Source organism: Heliconius melpomene, chromosome 10 (assembly GCF_056956725.1).
Source record: "Heliconius melpomene rosina isolate 202511_hmr_F chromosome 10, ASM5695672v1, whole genome shotgun sequence".
In the NCBI taxonomy this organism is placed as follows: domain Eukaryota; kingdom Metazoa; phylum Arthropoda; class Insecta; order Lepidoptera; family Nymphalidae; genus Heliconius; species Heliconius melpomene.
Window position 1 is genome coordinate 5319632 of NC_140398.1, and position 27132 is coordinate 5346763.

The 27132-nt window shown below is 33.5% G+C and overlaps 1 protein-coding gene across 1 annotated transcript in view; it reads left to right on the plus strand.

The window, feature by feature from the left end:
* The window catches only part of LOC146535270 (cell adhesion molecule Dscam1-like), a 120439-nt gene that overhangs the window by 56206 nt on the left and 37101 nt on the right, over positions 1–27132 (plus strand). Inside the window, exons 6-7 of the mRNA XM_085191926.1 lie at positions 1828–1856; positions 15507–15540. Coding sequence (XP_085048052.1) covers positions 1828–1856; positions 15507–15540 — 63 coding nt within the window. The remainder of the gene's footprint in view (positions 1–1827; positions 1857–15506; positions 15541–27132) is intronic.

Consider the following 27132-nt stretch of genomic DNA (forward strand, 5'->3'; position numbering starts at 1 on the left):
CGGTTGTGTCGGCAATTGCAAGGAAAGTGGGGAACGGAGTGTTTTGACACTAAGTACCTTAGCAAACCCAGGATACAGCGGAAAAGTGTATGTATGTATACTTAAGAAAATCCTGGCTAAGTTAAGAAATATTTGTTTGTAAGCACGATGGTTGTGAATTCGATTCCTACACAGTGAAAATCGTATGTTTTAATTTATCAAAGATCTTGAAAGATTTTGCATTAAGGCATGTTCACATCCTCTCCATCTACCATTTTTTTTCAGCAAAGTAAGAAAGAGGGGCATTGCAGCATTTTCAGTCAAAAGCTAAAATAATATATTAAAATAAAAGAAATCCTATTTAATTATGAAGGTACCCACATATTTATTATTCAATAACTGACCAGCCAACGCGAAGCCCACAGAACACCACAAAGAAACAAAAGAAAGAATATAAAAAAAACTCAGCACAAAACATTACATTACATTTCAATTGAATCACTCATATATGAGTATAACTAATGTGACCATTCTTTGTTCGCCTCAAAACGGGACATCGGTTTTTTAATTTTCAATTTTAATTGTATTCAAAAAGTGACATTCATTTTTTTATGTTAATTTTCGTTTGGCTTTTTTGAGGGCTTTTTATTTTTTTTAAGAGAAATGTAGATTTCGATTTTTTTAAAGTTTAACTGACAAAAGTTTTGAGTGCTTTCGTTTTTTTGTGCCATTTCAATAAACGGGACATTTGTACGTCCCGGTGCCATGTTCCAGGACACCGGGACACATAAGCTAAACACAACGGGACGGTCCCGTTTAAAACGGGACGTCTGGTCACGTAATGCATACCGCATTTTCAAAACAAACGCTCATATCGTATTGTATTTTTTTCTTCCTTTATAATGGACTAAGTAAACTTTCATGTACGCTTCATACATATAATACTGTTTGCGAGTGAACATTTTTGCTATTCACATGAGTTATGCATCGTAACAAAAGTAAAAAGCTTGGGTTACCCGACCGTGTAAAAAGAGGATGGTTAAAGCGTTTTTAGCCTAGATATATTATGTACGTGGTGCAATTTGGAAGGGTTGATAAAAAGAGTGAAGACTTAAGGCACTCCGTTGTCCACTGGTCGCTCATTTTCAAAGTACATTCTGTTTTTTGGTAAAAGAAATGAATATTAGTCAGTCAATTTAGTAATGTTTTAGCTTTACGCTGTAACCCGCGCATGACAGGGTATATAGAGGGAATCTGGGAACCTATGCTCCGTTCCCCCACTTTCAGACGAATTTTGCATTGTGTGTTGAGTGGCGAATCTCAACGCAGCGAAAGACATGTCAATTGTAAAATATGAAATACTAGTGGACCCGGACGCGGCTACGCCTGCTTGAACTATAAGAATATTTATTAAATATTATATAATATATTTATTTTTATAAGGATGAATATCAAAATATAAGTTCATTTTGGGTGACGTTTTCTTAAAACAACAAAGAAACTTTGCAAACCGTTGCTTAGCAACGACGGTTGTTATTAACATGGCAGAATAAATTGCATGTCAAATTATAAAGTATTTTAATTTATTAGTACATATGTGTAATGTAATATTATATAGCCTATAGCACTTCTGAAGAATGCAGCTTTCATACAAAACAAAAACAAAGTAAATCGGACCAGTAGATCCAGAGATCTTAGCGTTCAAACAAACAAACAAACAAACAAACTCTTCCGCTTTATTATATTAGTATAGATTTTGAACGCTATTTTATAACTATAGTCAATATAAAATTATATGACATGAAATTTTGTTGAAAATAAACTTTAACATTTTTATTTCTTTTCCAGATCAGAAAACTCTATTGAGCAGAATCATGGTAAGTAGTATATACCTAAGTTTTTTATTTTGTATAAATGTTGTCCTTATTTATGGAGTACATACGAGTATTTTATAAAAGAGCAATCCGTCCTAACGTCCGTAGATATGAGTACAATTTTGGTATACGTTGTTATCAAAAATGATATGGAAATGTATAAAATGTTGAACATAGCGGGACTCGAACCCACACCTCTTGAAACCGGTTTAAAAAGATCGAATCGCATCGCGCACCACTCGTCTATACAGTAGGTAACTAAGAACAAGTGACATTTGATTTTTAAAACAAAAGTTAGCTAAAATGTACACTAGTATGAAAATTTCAGTACTAAAGTTTAGCTACTGAAAGTTCTAACGTAACAAGCAACAAAGTGCCCTATAGACGACCTACAGACCACTGTTCCTTTTAAAAGTTTTCCCAACTTTCCTCTTATATTCGCACTACGAATAAAAGTTAATTGTTTGTATACTTTTTTGTGAGTGAGTTGAGTTGCGGAACCTAACGCCGTACTATCATACCAAAACGCTACTATATAAGCTTATTGTAAATGAAATGTTACACGTGAACGTTTAATCTGAATGAATGTTATATGCCAATTAACGAGTCTCGTATTTTGGCAGAAAAATAAAGCTATTAATAATCGAAATGACTAACTAATTTGATTTTTTCAGATCGGTGCATTGTTTGATTGTAAACGTCATGATAGCGGGTTTAATTCTAACTCGCGGTATTAATAATTTTTACAAAATCATCAATTTTTTTTTAAATTATGGCGAAGAATATTTTTACTTAAGTCATCTTTCAAACAGAAGATATCCACTAACTCAAAATCACTTCATCCGTTTGGGAGTTACGATACCACAAACAGACATACAGACATACAGAGACCCACATACTCAAGCTAAACCTATAACTCCCTACTGGTTTCCTCGGGGCTTAAAAAACCAGTAGTGTGAGAAGGTATTCAATAGTTAAGAAATTTTAAAGTCCATCTAAGTACACGTAAACTGTGACAGCTACGCGCGCGTCATTGCGATACTTTTAAGGTGTTGCCAGCGTTTTATAATATAAACTTTTGTTCTTCACTTTAAAAATGAAATTTAACGATCCTGGAAATGTCTTTGGAAAGTTGAACAAAATATAGACTATAAATTACATCAAGCGAAGAGTGTTGGGACTTAGCGAGCAAAGCAAAATGGGGATTGTGACCACCTAATTTCAAATAAAAATTTAATGCAATATTCTACTTAAGCTTTTATAAAAATTGCTATTTTTTAACTTAACACTGTATCCTGCACATAGCACGGTAGGCACAGGGAACCTAGAAACCTATCGCTATGATAGTCCGTTCCCATTAAGACACTACGTTCCTCACTTTTGGCCAAATTATTGAGGCATTGCGTATTGAGTGAAAACGAAACTTAACAACCTGATTTGCTTCGTCATTAAAGCAAGGAAATCAAAATATTAAATATTTAATTCCTACGAGTGCACGTCGAACACAAAACCGAACGGACGGCCTCAAATCAACATTCTTACTTCGCTCTGATAACGATGCAAGGCACGGCGTTAAGTTCCGCCACTCAACACATCATGATGCCTGAGAATTGACGGAAAATGGTGAACGAAACTGTCTTAATGCGAACGGAGTATCCTAAAACTGGTTTCCCAAGTTCCCTCTGCCTATCCTGCTATGTGCGGGATACAGCGTAAAATTGAAAAAATATATATTCTAGTCAAACTACCAACTACTACCGCTTCCATCAACAGTTAATGTGCCACATTGTTTTAAACTTTTATCATTTCAAATAACATGTTATATTTTCACACAAACTTTTCATTTTCCTTAATAGCTATAACGTAAATTATGCAAAATACCTTTTGACGGGCGCAGTCGAAGTCGACAGCTAGTTAAGTACGGTAGTAGTTTGAAACTATTTAAAACGTGAAATATTAAACTAAAGGAGCTTTTACATTTGGAGAGTAATTTAAAAAAATATATTTGAAAATTGCCGTTATGGTGCGATTGGGAATTTGAGCTTCAACGCGACGGTTGTGGGTTTGATTACCACTCAAGCGAATAAACTATTTTAATTTCATCTCACGGATAACAATACTAAGCACGGCGTTGAGATCTGCCGCTTAACAGATAATGTCTCGAACACGTAGAAGGGCTCATTCTACGTTTTCATTTGTTATTACTACATTTCACAACATTTTCTTTTCTTAAAATTACTTAAATTTTCTGTTATATATAACACCTTTAGAACTGCCTTGAGTGGGAATCAGTTCAGTATTAACAAAGAACTAATAATAATAGCTTACTATAATAGATTGATTACAAAGCATGAAATATATTTTATACAAGCTTTCTCTTTAGGATTGCGATCACTTTGTTATTTTTTTGTATTTTTTGTTAAAGCGGCAACAGAAATACTAAATAATCTGTGAATTTCAACTGTCTAACTATCGGGGTTCTTGAGATATAGCCTGGTCACCGAAGGACAGTCAGATAAACAGAGGACAGTGTAGTTTTGGTAATAGGGGCCCGTTTTACCCTTGGGTATTTCGGTAATCAGCGCAATCAAAAGTTACGAGCGTTTATGCAAATGAACATTTTATCAAAATTCATACTGGTTTTCATTTTTTTATCAACTTCAATCTTTTACCCGCATGTAGTAGGGTAGACAAAGCTAGTGTACAGCCATTGGGTTAAGTATGGTGGAGCTTAACATCACGCTTTGTTCATCAGAGTAGGGAAGTAAAAATAATTTTAAGCAATCTTTTAATCGAATGGGAATCGATTCGATTCCCATTCGATTAAAAGATTGCATCGTCGCATTGTGAACCAATGCACCTACGGTTTTAAGACCTAGACGATTAATTTACTTATACATACTCTAAAATTTAATCGATTTCACGTGTAGCTTAGCCATAGCTATTTAAATTTTAAAGCACCTTCATAGTATCAAAGTTAAGCATTTTAAGATCATTAAAACTTAGTAAGAGTGGAGCTCGACTTATACTGAACGACGTAATTGAAAAGGATCGCGTTTGGTAAACAATTTTCTCTTGCAACGTTTAAATGTTTTGGCGGAGAGTGGAGAGTATAGTGGCGTTTTCACAAAAAGTCTATAACTTTTGAAAGGTAGGTAAGATACGACAGTACTTAAAAATAGATATCTTGTATAGAACGTAGGTGTGTTAATACAATTATTTATCAACAAAACAATTTTTTTTATTTTTTTTCTCGGTATATCTGAGACCGTCGTGGCCCAGGGACACAAACAAGGGTGTGACTGTAAAACAATGGTTATGGGTTCAATCCCCACTCGGAAGAATGAATTATTATTTATTGATAATTTTCATTAATTGAAAATTCCCGCCCAGGAGAATGAAATGTTTAATATTTAAATGAAAGTATTAAATTAAAATATTTAATATTTAATTTCCTAAAGTGGGAATCGAATCCACAACCTCTCGCGCTTACAATCACACGCTTTTGCACCTGCACCACGACTAGCATCTATCTATATAGAATATATTTTTTAATTATACATATATACATACATTTCGGTCTATAAAGGAACCTTTCAGAATTGGTATAGCATCCATCACTTGTATCGCAGAAGGTAATATACTTTGTTCTATATCAATACGGCTCCAGAAACTTATTTCCTTTGGGAAATTCTGTGAAAAGTAAATTGATTTGGAAAAGTTGCACTGTACTTTAATATTGTTTCAACGTTTTATTAAACGTAATGTAAGACTGGGTCAATTATGTCAGTTTGATGAAGAAGTGTCACTAGCTAAATATAAGTCCGCTTTCTATAAAGGAGAAAGTTGGTAATAGCTTTTTGATATACCTATTTAAATATTGATTTAAAAAATATTATATTGGCCAAATAAAAAAATAAAAATATTAAACGTTCTTCTGTCTAAGCACTTAAGCCCAGTCCTGCGTTGTGAAGAGAAACTTTCAAAGCTCCATCCGAAAGCTGCATTCCAGATTCCTGCAATTGGTCTAACTCTATCCAGCTTTTAGGTCAACAAAAAGACTGAAATCTTTTTTTTCAAACTCTTTGAAATTTTCTCTTTGCTTAAAATTTGTGGTTTTTGTTTTAACTATTTAGTTTAGAGAGTAACTTACGCTCACGTTGTATCCTGAATTAGTACCATAGTACATTCAGGTACTATCGGAGATCGTCCATAGAAATATTATTATATTTTTACCTTCACGCTATATATCGCAAAAACCTGGATAGGCAGAGGGAACATGGGAACCTGGTGTTAAGAAGTGTCTCAACGGGATGCCGTCCACATTAAGACGCTTCCGTTACCCACTTTCCGCCGAATTCTCGGGGCATAGCGTGTTGAGAGGCGGAATTCAAAGCATCGCTTTTGCCTCGTTACCAGAGCGGGGAAATGAACATATTAAATAATAAATTTCCTCGAGTGGGAATCGAACCTGTCACTTTTACAGTAATACTCCTGTGTCCCACGAAGACTCTACATTGTAATATATACGAAAATCGGGTACCAGGTTAATAGCCCGCAATGTAAAATGAGCATTAATGATCTTTTTCTCACTTTTTTTCAGGCTTTTTCGTATCATTTAACTACCGTTTATTTTTTTGTATTTTGTTATAAGAGTAGCAAACCAGCATAGCAAGGTATCTCTATCATATGGTTTCATTAAAAACTTTTGAAAGCGTTGGCAAAAACTATGAACGAACGATGTTTGGAATACTTTTACGAGACCGCCAACCAAAAAATAATTGTTGTTCATTCTTTTTTTTATTTTTCTTGTTGATATCATATTTAGTTGAGGCCGTTTGTCAAGAATCAACAAGCAAGCTATTAGATTCGATTCTCATTTGGCGGAAAAAGCTATTTTCAGATCCTCGCTCGGGTAAAACGACAAATCGTAGCGTAAAATTCCAGCACTCAACACACAATGTCTGGAAAAATGGGAACGGAGTGTCTAACACTAGGTTCCCTCCTTTTTTATATGCGGGATATAGCGAGAAACCAACTTAAAATTATACCTAACACTTACCCAAAATATGGACCCAGACACTAACAAACAAACAAAATATCTTTAAGCACAATAGTTTCGTAGTTATTTGTATACTGTCAAACAAACAGGTTTTCCCATCAAAGTTGGCGCTGGCTGGCTTACGTATAGATAACTATAAATGCAGGCTTATCAAAGTTCGGACACCGCTGGTGACTTAATAATTGCCAAAGTTTAATGCCAGCTTAGTCCCTTACGTAAATAATCCAATCTCGTACTGTTGCTAGAGTATGTATTTGGATATTCTAGCTATAATATATTTACTAAAACAGAAGGGTTTTATTATTGACATGTTTGTTTGTATGTTTGTCTGTGGCATGGTAGCTCCCGAACAGAAGAGCTGATTTTGATTTAGTTTCGTTTAGTTTGAAGGTGACTTAATTACGAGTGTTCTTAACCATGATTCATTAAAATATGTTCAATAGTGGTTGGTTTTAATATTTTAAAAGTGTACACTAAGAAAAGAATAACACTTTTGGAAAATATTAAAATTTTAACAAAGCGAGATGCAAATAGTTGTCAGAGCGATTGAGCAGTTTTGATTGATTTTATAACTATTTTTAAAAGAAGGGATTGGGATCATTTCAGACCCTATCCCGCACATAACCCGCATCTTATCGCGGGAAAGCGAAAATTAAATATTATTTACAGAATAGCTTCGCTTCCATTACACATGGAAGCCAAATACACTATGTATGTTTAAGTAATTAAAGGAGTTAGGAGTGGAATTATTACATCATTAAAGTCACAACAAGCTTTAACATGTTGTTAATATTTTAAGCGAAAGCAATGTTTAATGGCGTTGTAAAGCTATGTATACGAGAAATACGTTTATAATTCATTAATAGCTATCGAGGCAAGCTGCCTCTAAGTGCAATAGATTTGATGATTATTAAAGAAGTAAAGAGAGTAAAGATATATGATTCCCTTTGACATAATAAAATATTAATTGATAAAATGTTTTTAAAACATCATTTTTTCATTTGATATCCATATTAGATGAATTGTGTAAAAAAATGAATCTGCCAGTTTGTTATGTAATTAAACAATGAAGACTTTGATTTTTTTAAATCTTTATTTTGTTATTTTAACTTTGAATAAGTTAAACACAGCAAGCATTGTCTAGTATGGTAGCCCAGTAAGAAACATTTCTAAACTAGCCGTAGTTAACACAAATTCCTAGGATCTATACAATTACAATCCAATACAATCTATCTATCATTTCAATTTTCCTTCTATCTATCTATAGTAACAATACGCTTTTCTTTTCTAAATCTATTAATTATTATTATTTAACACTAACATCCATTAAGTAGAGCCGCGTGCAAGAATCACATATCTCATTAGTATGGAACAATAGGTGAATGGGTGTCGGCTGTAGCTGTGGCCATCATTAGTGAGTGCATTGTACGTATAATGAAAAGTGACGTGTTCTTAAATATCTTTTGTGTTTGTTATTATTATTATTTATTCAGTTATATCATATATGTGGATTTAAGGTTACACTAAGAAACTATAATTAATTTTTAATTGACATTAATTTATTGGTTTAATTACATACGGTCAATAGTGAACGGTCGCTTATGGATTGTCATTTCTTTGCTCCGGTATAAAGAGAAAGCGCGAGTTTCATCATAAAATATCTCTCACTAAGTTCCTTTCATGTTTCCTGCAATATGCGGGATAGCGCGTGAAATCTTGTAGCAGCGTGAAATATGTATTTATTTCAGCTAAATATTTAATTATATTTTAAAGTAGATTCAATCATTGGATTTATTGATTCGAGATCGGCTCGGAGAAATATTAATCAAATTTATTATATTTTCATTTCTCCGCCCCATGGCGGAACACAAACATTTGGCATTCAATTCCACTACTTAGCACGTTATCTAGCGAATTCGTGTGGAAAGTGATAAACAGAATGTCTAGACACTACGCTCACTGCCAAAACTGCAAAAAACACTATAGAAATTCCATCAAAAGCTACCAACTAATGATACGTACCAACAGAAATCACAGATTTTTCAATATAAAATATAAAAGGACAGTTCGATAACATAGCCAGTATTGGGGCCGATTTCAATTTCCCGTTTATTTCCTCCCGCTTGTGTTCCAGCGTATGTCAGTTTGTCTGTGTACATTTTTGTTGAACGGAAGTTTAGTTATACTTTTGATGGAGCGGAAATGGTTTTGACTATTGATTACTTTATTCAAGTTATTTCCGGTTCCGGATTATTTTTAAATGTAGTTATTATACAAATATACTTACGAACGACAGAATGTTAAGACATATTTAGATGGTACTTAGTGTTAAAACACTCCGTACCACCCAAATTTTGAGACATGGCATATTGGAGAGCGAAGCTTTTGTGTTTCTTAGTCCAATCAATAAAATTACTTTTAAAATATAAACCTTCTTAAAAATTCGACATGAACCCACAAACATCACCTTTAGTACATAAATCTCAACTTAGGCTGACATCGTGAAACAATGGCAAAATAATAACTTACTTATTAAGATTATCAAAGAATATTAAACAATAACAGCCTAATGTTTAATTCATAGAAATAATTAAAATTAACGACTTCTTGTGTTATAAAAGCTCAGTAAAATATTTTCAATTTTATTTTAAGCCATTATAGTGCAAAGGAACAGGTGTGAACTGTTAGCGCCACGGTTGTGGATTTGATTCTCGTTCGGGGAAATTCTTCACGCTGAATCCCACATATATGTGCTATAGCGAGAAGCAGAGGGATTGAGCTCCACCACTCAAAATGCAATACCTCCATAATTCGGCAGAAATTGTCTTAATGGGAATGAAGTATCTTACACTAGGTTCCCAGGTTCCCTCTGCCTATCCTGCTATGAGTAGGATATTAGCGGCGTAGCGCTGAAATATGACACGTTCTCGGATGCTATAGGGTATCACTAAAAGATATCCAGAAATCCCTTTGTCTACTTTTTATATTTTCCTTTACTACTTAAGCTAATTTTCCATTGTTTTCTAAAAATAACATTTTCATATAAAAAACCCACCTCACGTTATTAATAGAGTATTTAACCCCTTTATTTGCCTTCAATCCTAAACAATAAACATTTCATATGTGCGTCGTTAAATATGCGCTCTTAGCATACGCAAACACTATCTGTAAATATGGTGTAATTAGAGAAATTTACTTCAAAGTTTGGAGCCATGAAACGGGGTGTGACGCAACGGTACAGCGTATAAATCCAAAAGAAAAGATTCTAGGTTCAATTCTCACTTCCGCAGTAATTAATTAAGTTAATTTCATCGCTCTGGTAAAAAGTTAAGGTGCGGTGTTGAGTACCGCTACTCAACGCGCAATGTCTCGAAAATTAGGATGAAACTGGTATACAGATTCTGTCAACCCTAGGTTGCACTTGCTTCTGCTACATATGGGAAGCAAAGCTAATTTGTTAGAACTATACAAAATAAACAGCAGTTTCCTTGGTTTATGATAATATGCACCCAAATTTCTTTCATTCAGAGATTCTAGTAAGTCACAAGCAACCCAAAAAATCTCGTAAATCAAAACATTATAACCAATTTCGTAGCTACAGCACGCTCGTTTCATAGCCGTAACGTATCTCCATATGTTTGCCTCACAAATTGTCACTATACAACTGTACCTTAACAAGTGGGTATACACTGACTTGCAGAATAAGGGAATACCAAATGACTTAAACCATACGGGCTGATGTTTGATTATTAAAGTGCTGACTTGGCTTCTGTGTTAATCTGTACTTCTAAGACAGAGAGAAGAGACGTGGGTACAATCTCTCCAATTTTTTTAATTGAGTATTTGTTTCGTATGCTTAATTTTGTACTTGTGTAAATAAATATAGTATCAATAAGCTCAATTACTACTAAAATTGGCACTAATATTACTTTATATATTGCATTATATATCGGATTCCTACTTTGCAGCTACAGTAAATAATATTAATTAACCAAGTTTCAGTAAACTTAGTCATTTCCCGGAAATACTAAATCGAATAGATTTACAGTATGGGGATTTCGTACCAATAATTAATTTTAATACGTTAATGGAATTGTATATTACATTAAGTAATTTTTCAAGTAAATATGTAACAGAACGCTATTTATTCATTCTACATATATGTATTCCTTCCCATATGGAATCAAATATATATTACTATACAAAAGCACGCCTATACTGCTTTTACTTCGATAAAATAAGTGCCATCTATATAAAAACATATAGAAAGATGACCTGTTACTATAAATTTCCTACTTTCTCTATAAATCATAAATATATGGATGCAGTAGTGTAGCGGCACAGGCTCATGGTAACAAGGCAAAAAACAGCATTAATGGAGTTCCACCACTCAACACGCAATGTCAGTCGTGAAAATTGGATGGAGAACGGAGTATCTTACCACTAGGGTTCCCTCTACCCACTCTCATAAACGTGGGATACAAAATGAAGCTAACAAAACATAGATATAAAAAATAACATTATTAATAAAAAACAAATAAATAAGCGTACACTTGACATGGCCTGCAGTGTAGTGAGCTCGTTACACACAAGGGCTGTGCAAATAGAGGGAGCCGTTTTTCTTCACATTGACTCAATTGTCTTTGTCTCATCCCTCCGGGCCCCTAAATGATAGTACCCTTTGTAACAAACAAGGTAAATTAGGGTCTAAATTTTTCTCTTATCGTCGTCAGTCAGATTGCTGATCCAATTTAGTTATATGGAATGTAACAGATGTTACTTTAAAAGGTAATAGTTTGGTTGATATGTGATTGAGAATTTAAACTAACTAATAAATATTTAAATATACGAAAACACAAAAGACGTGACGGTAGACGCGACTGGTTGTGGATTCAATCCCCACTCGAGGAAATAAAATATTTATTTATTATTTATATTTGGTAACTAGGCAAAGAGTTCCGTTGCGTTAAGCCACTTAACATTGTGTCGAAGTCGGCAGCCGCAGGGGTTTTAGTGGGTAAAAATCCTACATAATCTGGTCCTCCCCAAGGATTTGATATCTTTTGAAGATTTACCGTGCGAAAAAAAAAAAAAGAAAAAAAAAAAAAAAGCCACTTAACACGCAATGGTTCTAAATTTTAGTGAAAAGTGAGGAATGAAAGTGTCTTAATGCAAACGGAGTGTATTAACATTAGGTTCCCAGGCTCCCTATGTCTATGTGGGGGATATAGCGTGAAGCTAATACATTTATAATAACAAATTTAACTTATTCAAGTGGGAATCGAACCCCTGAGCTACGACTGGCCTCAAACATACATAACATCTAAATATAACAATCGTACAAGATTTCAACAGTGCCGTCGACAACTGACGTCACAGTACAAAGTTCTATCACCGTCTACAATCTTTGTAAGTGTACACAAAGTTGTATACAAATACAATAGACGAGAGTTACTGAGATATTTGTTCTTTACTTAGTAGCAACTTCTCAATTGTTTATTAATGTTGGATTCTAATTTTCATATACTTTTGGTTTTTTTTATGTTACAATTTCAATGTTTTACAAATTATTAAAAACCAGCGGACGCGCGCAGCTTCGCAAGCTTATTTAGGGGTGAATTCTAATAAACCATGAAGTATGTGATCAATGAAATAGTCTTAAAAGTCTAAATTTCAAATTTTATAAAAATCGGTGGCTATTTAAAGATTTTTCCATACAAACTTTCAACCCCTTATTGGCAACTTTAGGGGTTAAATTCTAAAAAACCGTGAAACACGTATTCAATTAAATATTTTTAAAAGTCTGAATTTACAATTTTATAAAAATCGGTGCAGATTTAATTTTTTTTCCATACAAACTTTCAACCCCTATTTCTCCCCTTTAAGGTTAAAATTTTTCAAAATCCCTTCTTAGTGGATGTCTAGATTACGAAAGTAAACATCTGTCCAAATTCCACGTGTCTACTATCAGCAGTTACGGCTGTGCGTGCGTCTTACCTCAGTCAGTGAGGACAAGTCCTTTTATACAGGGGGTCCCAGGAGTCAAGGATAAAACGAAACCAGGTGATAGACCAAGTTGTGACAGTTATGAGAAAAATATAAAAAAAATCTTTGTCATGTATTTTTCATATTATATTGATTTTAAAAAATATCGGAAAAACCGACACCCTGTGATGGTTTTTCAAGTCCGAGGACTACAAATATTACTCTTTCTTCATTTTTTTTTCTGTAATGTAATCATGAGTAACCCTTCTGTGAATTACAGTTTAAGATTGAAACATACCTGCATCAGTTTTCAATAAAATGTGGTGTTTTTGCCAAACATTAAATTCAAAATATTTACTACACCTAACTTTAACCGACTGTACTATAAAAAAAATGTACTACACTGTTTTTGCAAGTCACTTTAAAAGTTGGCGCATTTCATCTGGATTCTGAAATGGTACGACACTTGCTGAATTACTTCTTTGTTGAAGAGAGAAAAATCGAAATACACGATAATCGGGATGACGTTCAGCGTTTTGGTATCTTTTCCTATACATTCTAGCTGCAGCATTTGCGTTACATAACCATTCTCCATGAATGAAATGCATATTGGCAATGTGTCAAAGACCGAGTATATGGCCTGCGAGAGCTCCCCCAGGCCAGCCCCTAAATTGGAAATGTTCAGGTACCTTGGATCCGTCATGCACGAGTCTGGAGGCATCGATCATAATCTCCTTGGCCGGATAAGAGTTTGTACGGTATCCTGCGATCACAGACCACACCAGTGACCTCCCGCCACTTAGCCCAGGCAACGCTTATCTGACTTAGGGGCTGGCCCAGGACTTATAAGGATAGTGCTCTAATCCGAGCTCTCGCAGGCCATATACTCGTCTTTGACACATTGCTAATATGTATTTCATTCATGGAAAATGGTTATGTTACGCAAATGCTGCAGCTAGAATGTATAGGAAAAGATACCAAAACGCTGAACGTCATCCCGATTATCGTGTATTTCGATTTTTCTTTCTTCAACAAAGAAGTAATTCAGCAAGTGTCGTACCATTTCAGAATCCAGATGAAATGCGCCAACTTTTAAAGTTACTTGCAAAAACAGTGTAGTACATTTTTTTTATAGTACAGTCGGTTAAAGTTAGGTGTAATAAATATTTTGAATTTAATATTTGGCAAAAACACCACACTTTATTGAAAACTGATGCAGGTATGTTTCAATCTTAAACTGTAATTCACAGAAGGGTTACTTATGATTACATTACAGAAAAAAAAATGAAGAAAGAGTAATATTTGTAGTCCTGGGACTTGAAAAATCATCATAGGGTGTCGGTTTTTCTGATATTTTTTAAAATCAATATAATATGAAAAATACATGACAAAGATTTTTTTTTATATTTTTCTCATAACTGTCACGACTTGGTCTATCACCTGGTTTCGTTTTATCGTTGACTCCTGGGACACCCTGTATATATAGATTATTTAAAATTTCAAGCTCAAATTATATTTGAAGCACCTTTAAACGACGATTGTGGGTTCGATTTCTACTCGGGGGTTTTCATTTCTTCGCTTTTTATATATATTGATTATTTTATCATTATTACGTATATATATATGATAATATCAAATATGTAACAATGATTATATACATAAAATAAATTGTAAATGTTGTCAATATTAAATAGTTTTTACATATTTCAAAAACTTCAGATTTCATATCAATAGCTGATACTTAGCTATCTAAGAACTAAATCTTAAATACATATTTGACACACTTTCAATTTCGTATCGCCCCTTTTGCATTTTACACTTTTAATATACTTTTAATATTTAATCCTTCTGCATTTTTTTACTTCACGCTATATCCTGCACATAGCGGGATAGGTGGAGAGAACCTAGTGTTAAGACACTCCGATCTAAATTAAGACACTTCCGCTTCCCCCTTTCCGACAGATTCGTGTTGAATGTTGTTTCATTACCTCGAAAGGGAATTGAACCCATAACCTATAGCATTTTACTTCATTAATAAAGAATATTTCGATACTTAATTTGACTGTGTATACCCTTATATAAAACTTGCTACTAATGTGTAAAGAAATAACTTTAATCAACATGTAAATTTAAAGTTTCTTAACCAATTTAAGCTTTTCATCAACAACTTTGCGAGTTTCTTCCAGTGACTGCTAAAGTTGGTAACTTTGATTGCGTTTCGCGAGCAGGTGTGACTGGATCTAGAACTTAATAGAACATTATTAAGATAGCTTTATGTAGATTTATTTGATGTTTATTGAAGTTAAAGGTCATTGGTTAGGGTTATTAAAAATAAATTAAATCAGCTTCACGCTCTATCCCGCACACAGCAGTTAAGGCAGAGGGAGCCTAGTGTTAAAGCACTCATTCCCTACTTTCCACCCAAAATTTTTGGAAATTACGTGTTCAGGGACGGGAATCAACAAATGATGCGGGGGGCTCATTTTCTTTCAGTCATTGAAATCAAACCCACAACCATCACCTTTAGTCAAATGCTGTGCCAATCCACCACGACGACCTTTATAATGATTGTTATACCTATATAATAAATACTCATTTCATTTCAGGTACACCTCTACCGTGCTGTGACACACTCGTCCTGTAAGTATTATACTTTAAAAACCTTTATATCTATTTTTATAACGTAATAAAATGGCATTAGCATTTATTTCCTTATCTTATACATATACATAGTCGGTATAATAATATTTAGAACAATTGAATCATTGGGTAAGGGGTACTCTGTTAACACTGGGTTTCCACTGCCTAGCCTGCTATACACGTGATGTTAAGAAAACAACTGGAAGGTGCTTTTTGAGCTCAAAAGTTGCAAGTTTATATTCTTGGATAATGTTCATTGATATTATGAGAAACATTTCTTCAAGCATTATTTTTGTTTTTGCATTAGCTTTAGCAACTGACTGAGGGAATTTAGTTATGAATTTCTCCGTTCTCTGTTTGAAACACTAAATATCACGAAAATACAGCGGAAAGTATTGTGCCCAACACTAGGTTCCCTCTGCGTACCCTGCTATATGTGGAATATAACTTAAAGCTGAAAAATACGTATAATTTGTATATTTAATCTATGCCTTATCTATATTATTTTAGCACATAGAAGAATTCCTTTGTAATTTGACATTGGCACTGAGGTATTTAAATTAAATTTCTTGATAAAGTAAAATATGTAATTAATCTCGTAGCACTTTTATTGGAAAATTCTTATTGATACTCAAAATTAAGGAGGTCTGTTGTGGCACAGGGGCACAAACGTGTGACTATTACAGCGACAGGTTATGGGTTCGATTCCCACTCGAGGAAATGAAATACTTACTACTTTCATTTTCTCATTCTGCACCGAGGTAAAGTGCGGCGTTAAGCTACCACAAAACTAGATATGAAATAACTCATATAACCGAATGTATATAGCTTTCGGACCAAGTAATTTAAATGTATTGGGCTTTATGAAAAGATTTTTGGTTATTTTTCAACCGATTTCAATAAATGGAAATTATACGTTAGATAGATATCGATTAGAAAAATTATATTTCCAGTAATAATAATAATAAACTGTAATATATAAAAAAAAATAAACTGATTTAAGAAAATTGAACTGTTCCCTTAGACACTAATATCCCAATAATACACTAACTAACTCAGTTACAATACTCCACTAACTCAGTTAACCTGCCGACGTCTAACCTACATGTCACTGGCAGATGTCAAACAGGTCATACACTCTGCCAGAAGCTGAGCTGAATGAAGCTTTCGTAAATATTAGTTTGTATTGTATTGTGTTGTTTAAAAAAATATAATAAAAAAAACTATATTATAATTGGAGCCGTTGTGGCACAGATGCGGTTCTGGCTATAAAATGTGATGAGTGGATTCGATTTAGATTTGTGGGAATGAGTTACAATAATATTTAAAAAAAACGAGAGAGGGCTTAGGAAAGAAACAAAGGAAAATCTTAACACTAGATTCCCTCTGCCTACGCTGCATCCCACATATTGCAAGGTAGACAGAGGGAACCTTGTTAAAACACTCCGTTCCCAACTTTTCCGCCCAATTTTCAAGACACTATGTTTTGAATGGTGTAACTTTACGCCGCGCTTTGTCTTCTATAACATACAAAATAAATAACGATATTATTAAATTCTAAGTAATCAAAAGTACATGCTATCGTAACAAAAAACAATAACATTTACTTATACCAAGTAAAAAGGCGCATCTCGTGTCAAGTTTATTCCCATACATACATACATACATACATACATAAAAAGTAACAATAGTCCCACAGGTTCGCAACCTACGGAGCACTTTACCAGATTGCGATTCTGACCTGACGTGAAACGGATAGTATTTTAACGGAAGTGACTTTTGATATATGTATAAAAAATGCAATTTTTTAATAGATAATTCTGAAGGCGAAGTGGGTTCGATTCTCTCTTTATAGATATAAATAATATGAATTCAGCAAAATCTCTATGAAAAGCCTAATGGAATAAACGTAGATAATCGAGACGTATATTATCTTAATAACATTCTTTTCATATTAATAAATTTAGGCTGTCATAGAAGCGTCTAAGTATGAATGTGATAGTTGTGAGTTCGATTTCTACTCAGGGGTATTACTTTTATCTCCTCGCTCTAGTAACAAGACGTTGGCGATAACGCGGCGTTGAGTTATGCAGACTGCGAGACAATACGTAACTTACATACCAAAATACATAAAAACATCCTCATAAATAGCAATAAAACGCTGTAAAATGTAAAACTGCGGCTTCACTCCAAACCTATTATTGTCACATCGACTATAAAACGTTATTTAATTCGCAAGTGTATACATTACGCGACCGCACCCCGTTTATAACAAGGCGGCATATGTTGAAGCTCTGGCCCATACATACATACATACATTATAATTTATATGTATGGGCCATACATACATTGGTTTGAAATTGACCTTATTTAATATAATTGGTAATTTCGTTTTAATATAACGAATCATTAAATTTTAAATGAAATTCGTTGTGATATGTGTGTTTTAAATGTGTTTTATATGATAGTTTTTCGATTACATCAAAAATGTAGTGGCAGAAATGGAAAATATTTACTTGGATGGTTGTGAGTTCGATTTCCGTTTGAGGTATCTGAAATGATTAGGCAAAAGGCCTCGGATTCCACCACTTAGTGTAACGGCAAGTGACTAGAAATGAAAATTCAAAATTACAAGATTAAAGTCAATAACATTGTATCTAAAGTGTACTTAAGGTAACCTTCATACATATATTTATGTAATTCCCTGCCTGAAATATTCAATTCTACTCTTACTTTTATTAATATTTCGAATTCAACGCTGAAATAATGATCTGTACGTATGTCAGTTATACTTTTATTTTATCTTCACGCTTTATCCCGCATATAGCAGGGTAGGTAGAGGGGACCTTGTGTTAAAACATTCCGTTCCCAACTATCCCGTTCAGACATTATGTGTTTTGTGGTGGAGCTCAACGTCGTGCTTCGTCTTGTTACCAGAGGGAGGAAATAAAAATATTTCTTTCCCCTAACTGGTAATAGAACCTTCATCGCCGCTCCATGGCTTCCTTTGTCATGGATCTGATAAAATATTATTAATATTTTTTCTATCGAAATAAAATTATAGCATAGACTGATGCATAGACATGAATATAAAAAAAACAGATATTTAATTATATAGCTACATATTTTTTTGGAACAGAAAAATACAAATATGCAAATTTCATATATTTCTTGACACATCCAGTATATAATTTTGTCGTAACACCTCGTTTCGTGTTTACGGCAGGTGTTCTCTAGACCTTAAGTAGGTCTTAAAAAATTCACAAGTAAGAGTGCCTTTAAATTTTCGAACGCCCTTAAGAGCTGAAGACAATTATTAATAATTATCTATATTTAAGGAATTTTTAGCTTTTCGCGGTAACGAGGTGGGCAGAGGGAACCTAGGAACCTAGTGTTTAGACACTCTGGTCCATATTTTCACCTAACTATTAAGAAATTGCGGGCTAAATGGCAGAAATCAACATCATATCTTGTCTACGACAGTGATGAACCTGTGACTAATAGTGTTGTTTCATTACGTAATGTATAAGAAGCATATAATAGGGACTTGGTATATTGAAGGACGGAAATGAATGACCCTATTCATTTTTTTTTATTTTTTAAACTGATACAATTATACAGACGTTCGGTCCTTACTTTTTTCCTTCGTGTCATTATTTATTTTACTAAATTTCCGTATTTATTCTAAATGTTGTGTAAAACTTAATGAAAGTGAGGTTTCTGACCTTTTTGATTTTTTTCTTACATAAATTATTTACCTATATAGTTATATATATAGTTATAGTTACATAAACTTTTTTTAACATACTATACTTCAAGGCCAAATAGCCAATTTCTTTTAATATTAATTTTTTCTCAGTGCAAATCGAATCCACCACCACTTCAACTTTCACACATAGCTTTACTTCATTATCATTATTTCACAGATTACTATGCAAGAAACATTAAATAACGTTGTTTTCCAGCTCTCCTATACAAAAGGTAATCTCAGCCATCTTAACAGGCACTAGCCAGGCTAGGACTTCTAAAATATTCACTTCAATCGTCTAGGACTCGGCTAGGCTTTGTAGTGTACGATATACGTGTAGTGTAATACCTAGGTTTGTAATTTGTATGGTAAGGCCACAATGTATTTTAATTGTTTGCTTTTAGAAATTATTGTTTTCTAAAAAGATAAGATAATAGATAGATAATAACGATTTCCTTTAACGAGAATCGAACCCACAATTATCACGTGTACCGTGGTACTTCTGTACTATATATAACAGCTTATCTTCATTAAAATTCGTATAAACAATATTAATTATTTCACAACATTGTACCAGTACCCAAAAACTGTGTACTCTCTTCTCGTTCAATTATTAAACTTTGATATTCAGTTATTTGCATGTGAAAATTGTGCACTAACATTTTTTTTTTATATTTTAAACAAAACATCTATCGTATTTATTTAAAAATGAAATTCATTCCGCTTTGTGCGGGTTGATTTTGTTTTAAAAATATCTCCACTATCTGATGCATTTGAAAATGTATATTTAAAATGTTAGTTTTGCGTTGAAAAATATTTTTGTCGCAATTTGGTAGACGAAATGTGACGGTGGGTTGCGCCATTCAATGTGCAATAAAATGAAAATTGGATAAAAAATTAATGGGGGAAAGAAGGGAGGAACGGAACAGAGTGTCGTGATACTAAGCTACCTATCTTGCTTCCCGAGATAAAACGTGAATCTGAAATGCATATCAAAAATATTTAAAAAAAAATTAAATTTCAAAAATTTTGAATAAAATAAAAAAAAACTTATTTTAAAATCTCCGGTCGAAAACAAATAAATCACAGATTTGTTATAAAAATACCTTTACAAACATCAATTAATCAATAAAGTTTCAATTAACAGTATCGACGTATGTAGCGCGTCTACTAATTAAATTAGTCGCGCTTACATTTTAAATTTGAACACGGTAGAGAGGTATCTATATTTGTGAAATCTTTCTACAGTTTGCTAAAAGACCTATCTGTCAATATAGTATACTTATCATCAATTCATTTCTAAAACGTAATCAGAAAGCGGCAATGGAGAGGAGAAAAAGAGGAGGAGAGGAGCTCGGAGAGTGGAGGTAAACGTATGAGACTGCTCTAAGTCTTCTCAGTGTAATGCGATGTGCCCGGCACCAGCATAGTGAATACGTGTAATGTTTCTTCTTTTGTAATCTACTCTAATTTTATATTCTCATTTTTTATCTTTTTTTATCTTTTTATATCTAATTTTGTAGTCTAGACTAGGTCTAGATTAGCTAGAGTAAGTTCACACGATATGGATTCAACGCGCGTAAAATTTTTGTATAGTGTTCATATAACACGCGTTTGTCAGGCGTTGAACGCGCGTTGCCGCGGCCGCCAAAGTTAAGTGGATTTCTTACATCTGTTGAAGATGGATGTAGAAATAGTCTTAACGTTGATTTTATATCGACTGCAGAAACGACGCGACTGAAGATGGAGATATTGGGTCTACCCAATTTTCTCTCTCTCTCTCTCTCTTTAAATTCCTTGTCATGTCCTATGTCGCTGGACGTGCGCGTTGACGCACGCTGGCTACAGTTACGTTCGCATATGTACGCCCTGAATCAAAAGTTTTGCTCACTGTGGTTATACAAAAAAAATTAAACTCTTCCACTCATCCTCAACTTCTTGTGTAAATTTAAAGAACTTTTAACAAGTGGCGAAACTTAACGCCGCAACTAAATATTTAATACATTTTTTCTTTAATTGGAAATGCTATATTGAATTCCACTTGTTATTAAATTAATTTGTACCGTCCTTATCGACGCAATCCTGTCATTATATTGCTTTTTCATCTACTTGGAGAGGCTTATATTTTTTTATTAAAATTTAATTTAAATTTATTATATTTGTAAGATTTTTTGTAGGTAACTAAAACTTTATTACTTTTGCTTATTCGAGCATCGGATGTTAAGTGGCGGAACTTTGATTAGTGTTTAAATGTAAAATTCCTTATTATTATAATAGTTCCCCTTGTATTGTAGCAAATAACATTAATTTAAACCTACAAATTCTTTAACCAATATGAAACGAGAAAAGTGATACATTACACCATTTTCCTCCTAACTAAGACATATTAGGCTAAGCGACGTAACTCACCACCGTACTTCGTCTAAATAAACAAAAATTACGCGAAATAATTAAATTTAAACACGTGAACTAAAACGACCACCGCCTAGAAGAGCAGTTCTGCTCAGTAGAGCCAGCAAACAAATATTAAAAAATATAATAAATTTCCGAACAAAAATCGAACTCACAACTATCGTTCTATACTGTTCCACTGCCCTATCTTGGCGTATCATTAGATCACAAATATTACACCATTTGCTCGTTTCTTCAATATACCTGCTAGTACCTTCAGTAACAACATTCCTTTAGCTATTACATTATATCAGTTGGATTTATTATCACGCGATACTATATTTTTGGCTTCTATTTGTTTATTTAGTATGATTTTGCTTTTCGTTATTTGAGTATCTAATAAAGTCTTTAAAAAGAATTAATTTTGAATATCAGACTCCTATAAGATTTTTATTGGTAATGTAATACACGAATATACCTATCTTAAAAGTAATAAAAAAATCGGTCAAGTGCGAATCGTACTCGCTCACCTAGTCTTTTGTACTAATTTTGGCATTGTAATTCAACGAGAAGTTATAAAAGCTTACAAATTTAATTTTACGAGCGTATACACTAATTTTAAGTTTTTAATAGTTTCCTACTTCGGCCGAATTCACTGGAAGCTAAATTATTACCAAACGAGGCATTAATTGAATGCTTCTTAATATCATATTTGTATGAAACACACATCCCATACATTCATATTATTAATCATTAGATCTACACATCGAGACGACAACGAATACATTTTAATTTTCAGCTTCAACGAACTGTGTAATGTTGTTTATATAGTATGAGGGCTCCCATAAATAAATTACAATTCATTAATACCACTAGAATTGATTTATACAGATGCCGTATATTATTTGACAGTGTCTCCTTGTAAGCGACGGTTGTGTATTCGATTCCTAGCTGCGGGAATGAATTATTTTCATTTCCTCGTTCTAGTATCAAGGCAAAGCGCGGCGTTCAGTTCCACCACTCGACACACAATGTAGTATTAATTAGGTGAAAAGTGGAGAACGGAGTGACTTTCAGCGTGAAGCTTTTTCTCTTACCTGCCCGCGATTTAACCCGCATGGTCATATATAAATGACTAAAGCTCATATTAACAAATCGCTATCATGTCTGAGATAGATCTTAAGATGCCGTTTTCAATCATAGATAGTTTTTGAATGAAAACCTCGTCTCAAAAGTGATTTCAGACTTGAGAACGGTTTATCAATACAGGCCTAAGAGTTGTGTATGACATTCGAAACTTACTAATTGCCAAATTAATTCCATTAACGCGATGCGGTCAACCAAACAAATTCTACAACTTTATAAATTATAAATTTACATATTATAGTAGTATCTATAGATGACTTCCTTTTTTCGCATTAAGTTAAAATTCTATAAAATACGATATATCTATATTGTTTATACTATATGTAGTATAGATTAAAAGCAACAGAAGGTACAAATTGGTTTCCAATACAATATTATGTGAGTAAGGCATCAATTTAAAAATGGGTCGTATGTTGACCTGAAAAATTTATTTTTGCATCAAAAATATTGAAATAGAGGCAGAATAGATTTTTTAAACACAGTAACACCGGTGCCGTAGAAAAAATATTTAAATTTGTTAAAAAATAAACTTTTTATTCGTTAAATATACGTATGTATTGGAATGAAATATTTCATAGTTTCATTTCTTCGCTCTGGTAAAGAGGCAAAACGAGATGTTGATTTACTCTACACTTACAATATCTCAAAAATTAGACAGAGAATAGGGAACGGAGAGTTTTAACACTAGGTTCCTTCTGCATACCCTGCTAAAAGTCGGAAACTAAAATAAGGTTTTTTAAGGAAGAATTGAACTTGCAACATCTACATCAACTACCCTATAACGACGGCAAAATAAAGCTATTTCCATATAAATGCTATACAAACCATTCATCAATAGCGATTTGTTAAAATATTCATTTTATTATAACAATGTGCAAAATTCAGTTATAAATTTAGGGACGAAAGGCCGTAAAATTGTGATCGTTGTTTATGTAGGTATTTTTTACTTTTGTTTTGTTAATTATCTCTATATATAAAACTCTGTTTGTGTGACCTATATATGTACGTACAAACACATACAAATTTATTAAAAAAAAATACATGCTAATATACATAATCGGAGCGAATAAACGGGGTATCTAATTAGGTTCTCAGGTTCCCTCTTACTCCCCTAGTATGTGCTACAGCGCGAAGCTAAAAAAAATATGACTAGTATTACAAATGCTATCTAAGCAAATTGAATCATCAGTGTACGCCAAATATCAGTAAAATTCAATTTTCCTAGTGCGAGCAATGATCCAAATGGCAGTTGACAGATGACTTGGTCCGTCCTGATGAATGTCTGAACGACGAACGACATTCATCTATCGACTTGATGTCACCTAGTTTTATTAAATCAAAGGGTTAACGGAAATTTGTAAGGGTAAGTTATTTTTAGAACTGTCATGACACAAGGGCAGCGTGCGTGCTGTAAACAAGATGGTTGTAGGTTCCATTATTAGTCGGGGTAATGAAATATTTGATATTTTTATTACCTCGCTCTGGTAACGAGGGAAAGCGCGGCGTTTAGTTCCGTCACTCCACACACAATGGCTCGAGAATTCGGAATTTTGTGTCCTTTAGATATAAAGTAATTTTTAAAAAAAATACCCCGATTGCCTATTAAAGAAAAAAATTTTAATTAAATTTTAACAAATTAGCTGCATTTTATGTGAGCTTTAATCAAAATGTAACAAACCATTTCAATTAAATGATCAATATCCAATGTAAGGCAATCGGTAAACAAGTACACCACATTCCTATACAACAACAAACGTTAAATGTAATTAAATTTTAGTTATATTTTTTTCCCCAATTAAAAAGTGATTTGTAACAGAGAAAGTTATTGCCTATTTATTTTAGTACCTTTTAGGGAACTTAATATTCTATTCAGTTCTCCACTTTCCACTCAATAAGGTGTTTATATTTACTTTTTTTGTTTCATCCATGTATGTAGAAAGAATCTAGTGTTATGACACTCCGTTCTAATCGCTCTGTCCATTCTAGAAGTAGAGACATCACATATAAGTTACTAACACTTAGCATCTAACTTTGCCTTATTGTATGGTAGGAATGAAAATAGTTTACGGATATCTCCCGGATAGAAATTGAACCAGCAACCGCGTTTACTGTCAGAAGCTGTTCCAGTGCACCACTATGCATATACAATATTATATTTTTCTTTGCTTTTTAGGTTGCGACGACCTGCTTCGATATGCTATCTATCTTTAGTGTTTATTTTATTTCAATATGATGAAAAAAAAAGCATTCCATGCAGTAGCAATTACACGTACGAGTATACTAGGTTGCTAGGTACTTACTAAGAGCGTGTATTACCTGTTATGTACCGTTTTGAAGGGTAATACATTAAGAGGAATTGCTGCAACCGAAATTTAACGGCACTAGCGTATTCGTCTTTGGGTATAGTAATTTGTGGCTTTGACTTGATTACTTTAAATAGACATAGTGCGGTATTGTGTTCCGCCACTCAATACGTAATGTCTCGAAAAAAAATATTTTAAGAATTTTTTTTTTCTAATAAACTTAGGAGATTATAGGTTCGATATTTATATATATGGGGCCAATATTTAGGCATTTATTTATATAAATAAAAAATAATATAACAGCTTGGTTTAAATAATTCTGAATTTATACATAAATTCTGTTTATTTTCGTCACTAAATTGCCTGAAAGGCCTAAATTGTAACCGAATGTTATATTTGCAAACTTTCGGGTGTAACACAATGTACTACATACAATTTGAAAGAGCGACCACAAATTACTCTCAAATGGTCAACTGAATAGCATCAACTAATAATGGTTGCTAAAATCCGGCGTAACGAGCCTTTGCGGTACAACTTACTTATATAATATACTAGCTTTCACCCCATGATTTTTTTTAGTTTCACGCTGTATCCCGCACATAGCAGGATAGACAGAGGGAATCTGGGAACCTAGTGTTAAAACACTCCGTTCCCATTAAGACACTTCCGTTCCCCACTTTCTGCCGTATTCTGGAGGCTCCGATGGTTAAATGGAAATAATTAAAAGTAATATATGGGATTACATACTCTATCTAGGATGTAAGTACAGTGGGCTATATTGAAACGATTAACGTCATGTAATAGGCTATATAAGCTACAGCCTACCTATTGGACTTTTGGACTATCCACGACAAAAATATTTTTTAATTCGAATCAGTAATTTCTGAGATTAGCACGTTTAATAAAATAAATTCTTTAGAAATGTATAATATTATAAGTATATATTTGTCGTTCCAACATTACACAGACCGTTGAAGCTGAAAATTACTCGGTATTTGCGATCTTTCTGATTCGAACTTATAATTTGGTTGCTAGCTTGATTTTCTCATTATATTTTTAAGTTAAATTTGCATTAATTTGTTTCTTGTTTCTTTTTTAATTTAAAACTTTATTTATTTGACGTTGCAATTTTAGTGTTTCCCCAACCATTCATAATTTGCTTTGAATTATCTTCTATATTTAAAATCTAATAAATAATAATAATTTCTTTAGCTAGTTTTGGCACAAGCGTGTAACTGTGAATGCTACTGGTTGTGGGTTCAATTCCCTTGTTCTGGTAACGCGGCAAAGCACGACGATAAGTTCCGCCACTCAATACGCAATGCCTCCAGAATTCGACGGAAAGTGGGAACGAAGGTGTCTTAATGAGAATGAAGTATCTTAACGCTAGGGTTCCCAGGTTCCCGATGCCTATCCTACTATTTGAGGGATACAGAATGATGCTAAAAAAGAAAGAAACAACTCCGTGATCCGCGATTCCGTTTCTACTTTTTGTCTACTTTGAAGACATTGCAAGACGGATGACGTGACGGATTACGGATGACCAGTGGCCGCAGCTTCGTTTGTATGGAATTAATTTTCTTTTCTACACTACTTTCTTTAAACACCAGTTTTTATTGAAATTTAGACTTTGTATTACCAATATGGGGAAGGAAAATGATTTCATTTGATTTGGATAAAGGATAATACTCTATTAATACTATTGTTTATTACCATTAATATCATTAATATTTTAGTTTTCTCTAGAGGAAATGAGTTATTTTCATTTTCTGATAGGCAACGCGCAACACAAGTGGATGGAATGGCTTACCTGCTGCAGTGTTTTGAGGTCTAGAGTCTCAAGGCAAAAGCAAAGCATCTGTATCTCTGTAAAAAAACTCAAATTGTGGCGTTAAACTCCGCCTGAACTCAATACCTACACAGTGTCTCAAAAACGAACGGAGTGTCAGGACACTGCTTGTGAAGTTGCATTTCCAATTATAATAAAAAGTTTGATGGAATCCT